Source organism: Rhinopithecus bieti, unplaced genomic scaffold (assembly GCF_001698545.2).
Source record: "Rhinopithecus bieti isolate Rb0 unplaced genomic scaffold, ASM169854v2 scaffold_10351, whole genome shotgun sequence".
NCBI lineage: Eukaryota > Metazoa > Chordata > Mammalia > Primates > Cercopithecidae > Rhinopithecus > Rhinopithecus bieti.
Window position 1 is genome coordinate 3,201,359 of NW_016806805.1, and position 11,011 is coordinate 3,212,369.

Consider the following 11,011-nt stretch of genomic DNA (forward strand, 5'->3'; position numbering starts at 1 on the left):
ACCTGTGTTTTCATAAAAGTCCCACCCTTCTTGGAAAAAGAATAATCAGTAATGAAACACAGCCAATCAAGAAACAAATGGAGAAGTTGTAATAAAACCATTATTGATCCCTTTAAGTAAATAATTAGTACTAAACACTGTGGAAATTATGGTAAACTGCCACAGACATTGAAAAAGTGAAAATGATAAAAATAAGCAGTTGGAAGGATATATAGTGCTAATTTTCTTATAATTTATTGTATAGAATTCATTAATACTGTCTAAAAATTACATTTCAACTTTAGCATAAAACCAAAATATTTTAGCATTTTTTATTCTTTTCTTTTTTTTTTTTTTTTTTTTTTTTTTTTTTTTTTTTGAGACGGAGTCTCGCTCTTTTGCCCAGGCTGGAGTGCAGTGGCTGGATCTCGGCTCACTGCAAGCTCTGCCTCCTGTGTTCACGCTATTCTCCTGCCTCAGTCTCCCGAGTAGCTGGGACTACAGGCACCCGCCACCTCGCCCGGCTAGTTTTTTGTATTTTTTAGTAGAGATGGGGTTTCACCGTGTTAACCAGGATGGTCTCGATCTCCTGACCTCGTGATCCGCCCGTCTCGGCCTCCCAAAGTGCTGGGATTACAGGCTTGAGCCACAGCACCCGGCTTCATTTTTTATTCTTAACGTTAGAAAAGTATTTTAAAACTGTTGAGATGATGGTAAATTTATCTGATGCATACAAATTGTTTTAGCTTCACTTTCTAAATATGTATATAAATGTCTGAAATGATCTTAAATGATTCTTTCTAGATGGAAACATTTTTGAGTAATTGTTTTGCTATTTGTTTTGTGTATTATTTGAATTTTTGAATATGTATCTGTTTTACAAAGGAAAGACAGTAATCTTTTAAAATACCTTCTTTATACAACAATTACATTACTTAGGTGGAAGAAATTTCTAATAAAGTTCATTTAAAAGTAAAATAGATTGGGCATGGTGGCCCGTACCTGTTAATACAGCACTTTGGAAGGCCAAGGAAGGAGGATCACTTGAGCCCAGGAATTCGAGACCAATCTGGGCCACATAAGGAGACCCTGTCTCTACAGAAACTTTATAAACTAGCTTGGTGTGATTGTGTTTGCCTATAGTCCCAGCTACCTGGTTATCTGAAGGGGGAGGGTTGCTTGAGCCCAGGAGGTTGTGGCTGCAGTGAGCCATGATCGTGCCACTACTCCAGCCTGTGTGATAGATCAATAACCTGTCTGAAACAAACAAGCAAAAAAATGCATACTCGGAAGGCTGATAGTACAATTCCCTTTTTGAATATAAATTAACACAATTCAATTGTAATCTAGCTTAAAGAATTTTTACTCATTTATGTAAAGAGAATAACTTTCTTACCCCAGTACAATAAAAAATACCTTTGCATATGGTAAACTGTGAACATGATTGGAACCATACGTTAAATCTAAGATAGTTGAAACCAATATTTTAACTATAATGAATGACCAAAGAAGTCTTGTTTAGACTTAAGATATAACTGTCTGATGACAGCAGTTTAGGATGACTTGTCTAGTCTAGCCTAAAATGACGTGACTGATCTGCATTCTCTGAGTGTTAGGCAATTTTTATACAAAAATGTCCGTCCTCTTTTGAGAGTAGAAATTCAGATTATTTCCACAGCTATACATACACATTGATTTTCACCTGAGTGAGGAGTGATAACTTCATATTTATTAACTTTGAGTCACAGCCTCATGGAAGACTATCATGAACTTTTCATAAATGAATTTTTAGTCCAATTCAAGAGATATTTTAATGAAATTTACTAGAATATGGGGTCAATGGACCATCTTTCTAACATGAAATTAGGGAAGAAATTTCTTCTCTGTTTAAAACTACTTTATAATAACAGAGAAGATTGCAAAATAAAAAGGAAGTAAAAACTAAAGAGTTAATTAATATTTATTTAATTAAATTTAATTAAATTAATGAAAAAGTTAATTTTAATATCTCCAATATTTAAAAATAATTATATATTTGTTTTTTCATAATATAAAACATTTATCAACTATAAAATATCTGCTGTTTGCACTAATTAGTTAGAATCTTTGAATTTGCTTATATCTTTTTTCACAATTTCATTTCTTTGACATGTTTATATTTAATTTTTGTATTTTTTGTGCTTTGAGCCAACTCTTCTTTATCATAATCCAAGTCATTTAAAATACTAGACACTCATTTTACCAAGGAAACAATATTTCTTTTATATTTTAGTTCCATAGGTGAACATTAGTTGCTTGCCCTTTGCACTTACCTATCTAGACAAAAAAAAAAGCTTTACTGAATAAAAACATCTGGGGGGGTAGAAAAATGCACTAATGCTAGACATTACATTAAAATTTTAAAATGTCTTTGTAAATAAGAGATTCCTATTTTTTTTAAATCTTCAGATATTGATGAATGCTCCTTCCAAAACATTTGTGTCTTTGGAACATGTAATAACCTGCCTGGAATGTTTCATTGTATCTGCGATGATGGTTATGAATTGGACAGAACTGGAGGGAACTGTACAGGTATGGTCAGTTATGGGCTAAGTTGTGTTCTGATTCATTGAAATAATATTCTGTGCTAATCATAAAAATTCCTGAGATTTCTGCTTAGCTAATCTATGCATTAGGTTACACATTTTCTGAAAAGAAAATTATATTCAGATACGTTTATTTGTAGCTATGGAATTGATGCAATTTTATGTAAATAATATTAAATTGTTATCTATATAATTGTTAATATTAAATATCTGAAATGAAACTAGTAAAATGTCTCTGTATATATGTTCATGTATATGTATTATATATACATGTATATTTGTGATTTTTGTTACGCAAATAGTGACATAATTTTTTCTTCCTCAGAGTTGCAAATTTTAATTAATTACAATGTATTTATCAAGGATACTAAATGCTGTCGTAAATACTGTGTGCTTGATATGTGGAACCTGTTTTAGGTATATATCAAAATTTAAGATCTTTATTTTATTGTGTTGAGTCTTTCTAGTGATCTTTAATCTACTAACTTTCAAAAATTCCACCAAATTCTTTGGAACAGCAGTATTCCTAGAAAAAGTAAAAATGGTAACCTGGGCATTTTCAATGCTTCTCCTAGATATTGATGAGTGTGCAGATCCCATAAACTGTGTCAATGGCCTATGTGTCAACACGCCTGGTCGCTATGAGTGTAACTGCCCACCCGATTTTCAGTTGAACCCAACTGGTGTGGGTTGTGTTGGTAAGTAAAGCTATATGAAACAAATAGAATGATCAAGTTGAGTATTCAAACTCTCTTGGTAATGAGCTGTGATGAATGTTTGCTATAGTTAACTTAAAAACAAAACATTATGTGGTCGCCTTTATTGTGTTTGTCTTCCAAATCAGCTCCACCTTCCTCCTCTCACAGACTTGATATCCAAGGCACAGAGAAGTGCAGTCATTTGTTCAAGGTCTCAGAGCTTGAAAATGGCAGAGCTAAGGCAGTAGCCGAGGTTGCCACCTGGATCCTTGTCCAGCGTTTGGCCAGGATAACCCAGAGTGGTGGTATAGCTATTAGAATATCTGTTTCTTCTGCCTACTGGAAGGGTCATATAGCGAAGTAAATGAAGTGATGAGAAGCAAGGAATTAGATAGATGGATTTATGAGCCAAACCATTGGATCAGAAGTTGAGAGATGACAGGGAGGAGGAGGAGGCAGTAATGAAGGTTCGGAATCTGTGGTCAGCACCTCTGATCTTTAAAAACCAATTGTCCAGCTTTTACTATCTGCGCTATTCCTGTGTTTTCCTAGAGAAGGAAATGGTCTGGAAAATTTTCTGGAAGTATACAAAAAAAGGGAGGAGTGGAGAATTCCTTGCTTGAGTAGAAATCTGCCTACTGTCCTCAGTGTCAGTTTTTGGGCCTGCAGCAAATGGGAGGAATATTTGCTGCCGTGATTTGTACCCACCTTATATACTGTTTTCAAGTTTTAGAGAATACTTTTAATTGTCATTTATGGCTACTCCAAGTTCTGCGTTTTCCATTCAAAATAATTCATTTGGTAAAGATTGAGCGCCTTCTGTCTAAGGGCTGGAGTTGCAACAGTGAACAGAACAAGCACATTCTCTGCTTTTGTGTTTACATTCTACAGGCAGGGAGATAAATAAAAGCAAGAACAAACAGAATTGGCACTGGAGGTGGTTGGAGGAGAACTGCCATGTTATATTATGAATGAGGGAGTCAGAGCCTTTAAGGAGGGGACAAGCCAACTGGACCTCTGAGGGAAGCCTCCAGTTAAAAGGAGCAGGCAGTGCAAAGCGCCTGTGGTAGGAGAAGACTGTGCGTTAGAGACATAGCACAAGGCTGTGTGCAGCAAGAGAGGATATGAGTGGAGGGGTCAGGGATGAGGGGAGGAATCAGAGGAGCAGTCACCCAGTTCACAAAGTGATTCTCAACCCAGACTGCATAGTAAACTCCATTTATAACCTGGAAAATATATTGATGCCTGTTACACCCCCAGAAATTCTGACTCACTGGGGCCTCAATATTTCTTAAAAACTTCCTTGGAACAAAGACTGTGAATAGGCAACTCATAAAAGAGAATAGTCTAAACGTTAACAAATGTAAGCAAACAAATGACCAAAATCATTAGGAATAAGAAATCCAATTGAAACAATTATATAAATACCACTTTACACCTCATATGCTGGCAAATATTAGGAAACTTGGATAATGTGAAGTATTGATGGGGACATGGGCCTTGAGGAGCATCCTGTTCTGCTGGTAGAAGTGTAGACCAGGGCAGCCCCGCAGAGAATATACTTGCACAACAGTACACTGATTAACTGTCAATGTATAATCAATGTTAGTTTTTGAGTTTCTTTTTGGAGCAATTCTATTTGTATGGATTGACACTTTATTGCTTTCATTCATTCTTAGTTCCAAAAAACAAAGACTCATTCTATCTCAAAAGTGCCATAGGAATCTATTGGACCCTTTCATAAGTCTGAAACATTATAAAATGTTAAGAGATCTTGTTTTTCCTTTGTCTTGAAACATTTTGACGTTTTATCATCCTAGCTGTTATTTTTATCATTGTTCACCATTATGTCCAATGGATACAACAAACAGAATAAAATAATAAGAAGTGGAAAATTATGGCATCACCTAGAAGGAACATGCATTAGTGAAATAAAATGTCACTTGCATCATCCTTCAGTTTCCTTATTATATTGCCCTAAGGATTGCATCATTTTCTCAAGAAAGTACAAGAGAAGACTGGAGACACCTTACTTGAAATCTTCTTTTAGCATTTATTGAACACAGTTGAGAATTTAGAAGTCTTTACTTTCTGGCCATAATTTTTGGCAAAAAGAAAAAAATGACAGTGGAAAATATTTCACAGTTGTTAGTTGAGTCAGGTGACTAGAGAGACAGAGAGCAGCTCTTTCGTCTAGATTCTAAAGGTGATGGTGAAATGAATCATCTAAGCACAATCCCCGACTAAGTGCCTTCAGAGACGAATATCCTAGGTGAATTTTTTCAAACTTCAGAATCAACAAGTGAATGGACAGTGTATTTCTGTAGACAAAGGAAATGAAGTATTCTCATCCACTTAGTCAATAAAAAGAACTTCAACCCACAGTATTTGGTAACAAGAACCTGAACCATCCCAGGTTCGTGGATTCTTTCATATTTTCATGATGTTTCTGTACCAAAATTCAATTGATATGATTCATAAGCAGACAGCGATAAAGGCAGGTATGTATAAAAGGTTATTGGGAGGAAATATGTGATGTAGAAATGCAGTCACTAGATCGATTATTTTAATTGGTGTTGATAAATCTAAAAATGAAAACATTTTCTGTTTGGTAGCCTTTAAAGAAGACAGCTGTCCTCTCATCAACAAAATCATGAACTGTTAATGTTTTCAAAAATTCCTTTGGCTATTGCATTTTTATGAAGCAAGAACAAGAATAACCGAAATAATGATAAGCTAGAACCTATGAGAGATGTGTTTGAAACCTGGAATCGGTTTTTACAAAATGGATATATTCCAAGTTCATGAATGACAGTTGATAAGCAGTTAGTTGCATTCAGAAGATCATTTTGAGTAGAATATCTTCAAAACCAAGAAAATACAGATTAAAAAGTTGAGTTAGCTATGATTAAATTCTTATTAATATTGCTAATAAAGTTGTTTTCAACTTTTTTCTTCTGTATATTAGTTTTTATAATATACCTTTCTTCTGTAAATGGTTTTTTAAAATTACTTAAAATAGTAAAATTAAAGGGTTCATTGGATGTAGTTGGTAAATGATGACTATTTTTCCTGACTGAAGGCTAAGTATAGGCAAACCCTGTAAATCAACAATTCCTTTTGTGGCTCTACGTGCCAATGGCATTAACTCACATGCCCATACAGAGACACATATATGATGTTCATTGCAGCATTCTTTGTGGTGGTAGGGTTTTAGAAACCATTTTTGGAGAGGAGGGGTTTTTTTTAAAGGCAATTATGCACCACGAAGCCGACAGACTGGAGGTTCACAGAACAAGCATGACTAGAAAAGTTATAGAAATGAAATGAGATGTATGACAAAAGATATTTGTGTAAATTTAAAATGAATACATTAAAACAAAAATATTTATTTTGCAGGAGCACATGTAAAAAGTAGTAATGTTAAATACATTTGGATGATCTGGCAGGGAAGGAGAATGGGAATGAAGAATAGGGATAAAAGAGAAAGGGAGGGGGAAGAGAGAGAAAGAACAGGTAAATAAATGAGGAATAAATAAACCTAATTAGGCCAGGCGCAGTGGCTCATGCCTGTTACACCAGCACTTCGGGAGGCTGAGGCAGGCAGATCACAAGGTCAAAAGATCAAGACCATTCTTGCCAACATGGTGAAATCCCGTCTCTACTAAAAATACAAAAATTAACTGGACGTGGTGGCAGGCACCTGTAGTCCCAGCTACTCGGGAGGCTGAGGCAGGAGAATCACTTGAACCCGGGAGGCAGAGGTTGCAGTGGGCCGAGATCGTGCCGCTGCACTCCAGCTTGGCAACAGAGCAAGACTCCATCCCCCAAAAATAAATAAATAAAATAAACCGAATTAGAAGGGGACCATGAGAATCTTGCTGCATCTGAGATTCAGCAACAAAAACAAAATGCAAAATCAGAGAAAAAATAAAGGAAAATTAGTTTTTTTAAAAAGCCCAAATGAATCTAACGTGCAGCCAGGGATGAAAATTACTCTGTAGACTGCTAAGAACTCTAGATTTTATTCTGGTTGAGAAGAGAAGCTATTGGAGGTTGCCTGACCTAAGGTAATGCTATTGAAGGGTCACTCTGGCTTACAGAAGGAAAAGTAGACCATAGTTTAGTCAAGAATGGAAGTTGAGAAAAGAGTTAGAAAACTATTACATTAGACTAGGTAAAGGGATAATGACGGTGGCTGGAACTCAGTAGTGATTAAAAAAAAAAAGATAGTAGTGATAGAGGCAGTGGTAAGTAGACAAATTCCAGATATTTTTGTTTGTTTGTTTTTTGTTTTGTTTTGTTTTGTTTTGTTTTGAGATGGAATCTCGCTCTGTCCCCCAGGCTGGAGTGCAGTGGCGCAATCCGCACTCACTGCAAGCTCCACCTCCTGGGTTCACGCCATTCTCTTGCCTCAGCCTCCCGAGTAGCTGGGACTGCAGATGCCCACCGCCACACCCGGCTAATTTTGTGTATTTTTAGTAGGAACAGGGTTTCAACAAGTTAGCCAGGATGGTTGATTCCAGATATGTTTTGAAGGTTGAGTAGACAGCCCTTATTACTGGATTGAATAAGGAGTCAAAAATGATGTCAAAGCTTAGGGCCTGTGCAACTGAAAAAAAAAAAAAAAAGAATTTCCTTGTATTGAAAATGCAGAAGACTGGGAGAGAAGACAGCAGATTTTGTACATGGAGGAAAGAGCATCGACAATTTGATTTTAGATGTGTTAACTTTGAAATAACTATTAGATGTTTAAGAGAAGAAATGAAATAGGCAGTTGGCAGAAGGGTCTAGAGTTCATGGGAGAGATGAGATACAGAACCATAAATTTGAGAGTTCTCAGCAAAAAAGTAATATTTAAACCCATAGACTCAATGGAGTGATCTGGATGATAACTGTAGAGATAAAGAAAAGCCTTAGATTAGTTGATCCCTTAAATATCTTCTCTAAGTTTGTTACAGGCTATCTTTTCCAAAATCTGCAAAGTTAACTATGCAAGTTGAAACTAAACCATTGGATAAACTCATGATATAGATTAATTATACAAAAAATGTGTTGCATTCATATTATTGGAGGTCCAGTATGTCCCAAATGAGAAATGTCTTACTATCTTGTCCATTCCATGAGTATAGGAAAATGTGGTCTGTGTGGATTTCTAAACATAGGAAAGTCTGCTATAATTGGCTTCCTCTAACTCAATCTTGAAAAAACTTAAAGCAGGCGATTGCTTGATAGTAAGGATTAAAAGGAGCCTTTCATATTAATGTACAAAATTTGAATTTTATCCTTTGAGTGACTTTTCCCTAAAATGGAATCCTTACTATGTAAGCAAGGGCAAGTGTAAGCTCCTTTGTTGCTCTACAGACAACCGTGTGGGCAACTGCTACCTGAAGTTTGGACCTCGAGGAGATGGGAGTCTGTCTTGCAACACCGAGATCGGGGTGGGCGTCAGTCGCTCTTCATGCTGCTGCTCTCTGGGAAAGGCCTGGGGAAACCCCTGTGAGACATGCCCCCCTGTCAATAGCAGTAAGTACAAAGCTGAAGAAGAGAAAGAAAACCACCTGGTGTCTAAAGATTCGTTGCAATTTTATTCCTGAGCTGGGAGTAAGGAGTGTTTACTGAGGACAAAACAAAAAAATTGAATTTGGACTACTTTCAGTGATCACACTGAAACCAGCCAAGAGTGTTAAAGGATTTGAATTCCTCTCTTCCTATGTTTTATCATGATATGTTAAAAAAATAATTTTTAACCGTAATCATGTATGAATAGTACTAATATGAAATCTCCATGATATCACAGATAAAACATATTCCTGATTCTTCTCAAAGGTTATTTAGTTCAGCTTCTTAGGTGTGTTGTATTCCTGAAGTCATTTATAGAATGCCTTAAATTGAAACATCTGTTCTGATATGAACATGAACCAAAACCTGTATTCTCTAAACTTAATTTACTAGCTAAAAGAACTGCAAGGGAATTTTTTCTTTAATTGAAAACAAATGGTTTGTGTTATTCTACTGTGTATGTGATTAATAAAGTATGATCTTTTATGTAAAATATGTAACTTTAAATGTATATGAAAGTACACTAAGAAAAATTTGGATACATCCCTTAGGATGAGTATATTGAGCCTGTCATTTGCTGAATGCTTGCTCGTTGTCTCAGCCACTTGGACATGGGTATCAAACCTCTTATTTTTCTATTGTTTTGTAGCGGAATATTACACCCTGTGTCCCGGAGGTGAAGGCTTCAGACCTAACCCCATCACTATCATTTTAGAAGGTGAGCTAATCCCACTGTCACCCAGATTTAAACAAGGTAAAGAGTTAATTTTAGAGAAAAGCTGGTGGAAAAGTTAGGGCAGAGCAGTCCCAGCAAGATAATTTAGTAAAATTACAGATGGACTTTAATTACTAAAATGTTAAACAACCACTTTTATCAAGCAGTAATGATCCATCCCAGTGATTTGATGTCTGACTGTTCTGCAGAGAAACTCTTTCCCATTGTCCCCTACCTTGAATAATCCCCAACTTATTTTATTCATTTTCTCAGATAATGGTAAAAGTTCCATGACAAAGCCGAGAAGATACTTGAGCAGAATAAACTTGCCATCTAAATGTGCATTCATTTGGATGCATAGAAGTCTGCTGATTCTTACAAGATCACAGTTTTGAAAGATCTAATACTAACTCTTATCCTTCATGAAGGTGTCTGTTTTAAGTGCACTATCTCCCCTTTTGTAGACATTGACGAATGCCAGGAGTTACCAGGTCTCTGCCAGGGTGGAAACTGCATCAACACTTTTGGGAGCTTCCAGTGTGAGTGCCCACAAGGCTACTACCTCAGCGAGGAAACTCGCATCTGTGAAGGTGAGATGAATTTGATGCCTAAAATGCTCAATGCTGTTCCAAATAAAATGGCTGCTGAGGCCTGGGGGGAAAGGCCCATCCTCAAATTCTACAAAAGGCTAAATTAAGACTGGTTCATAGCTTTTTTCTTTTCATATCCATGTGGCTAAGTTGTACGATGATAGACAAATTAATTTACAGCTCATTGCCGTAATTCACTGTATTTTTCTAGGAGACTTGATTAAATATAAGTTGGGGAAATGGGGTAGTGTGAAAACCTACAATATTAAGTAAGTTATTAGTGAAAATATTGATAAGCATTACATTTTACATAGGAAAAATTGGTAAGCTTCAATGTGACCATTAATTTAATATTGATCAATAATTTTTAAAGGTTGGACTATATGGTATGAAGAAGTTCAAAGGTTATGCAGCTGCCATTCTTGCTTCTGTCCCCTCACTTTATCACATGGTATTTCAATTGTTTTAGGGGCCTGTCTCACCACTAAACTGGGGGCTTCTGGAGGCATGGTCCACATCTTACTCATCATTACAGCTACAAGTTCTAGCTTACAGTAGAATCTCAATATTTAATTGTGAAATGAATGAATCCTTCTAACTGAATATTAAACATGTAGCGTAATTATTTCCATTGTAACTTTTCTTTTGGAACACATTCGATAAATGCATCTGGAAGAAATAGGATATAATAAGGAGAACAACCAGCAGCTGTACTGCTTTAAGAATCTCTGAATTGTTACTAATTTGAAAGAAGCTACAAAGACAAAGGCTTTCCCAACCTGCATTCACTTTAAAGTTGGCATTAAAACTTAGCCTAAGTGACATAGGATGAAAGCAGGCTTTAAAGAAATTCCAATTGAAGAATGTGAATTACAATAAAAA

The 11,011-nt window shown here is 36.0% G+C and overlaps 1 protein-coding gene across 1 annotated transcript in view; it reads left to right on the top strand.

Moving 5' to 3' along the window:
- FBN2 (fibrillin 2) overlaps positions 1-11,011 on the top strand; it is a 135,883-nt gene that overhangs the window by 75,363 nt on the left and 49,509 nt on the right. The window contains exons 25-29 of the mRNA XM_017877579.1: positions 2,428-2,550; positions 3,140-3,262; positions 8,627-8,788; positions 9,474-9,542; positions 10,004-10,129. Coding sequence (XP_017733068.1) covers positions 2,428-2,550; positions 3,140-3,262; positions 8,627-8,788; positions 9,474-9,542; positions 10,004-10,129 — 603 coding nt within the window. The remainder of the gene's footprint in view (positions 1-2,427; positions 2,551-3,139; positions 3,263-8,626; positions 8,789-9,473; positions 9,543-10,003; positions 10,130-11,011) is intronic.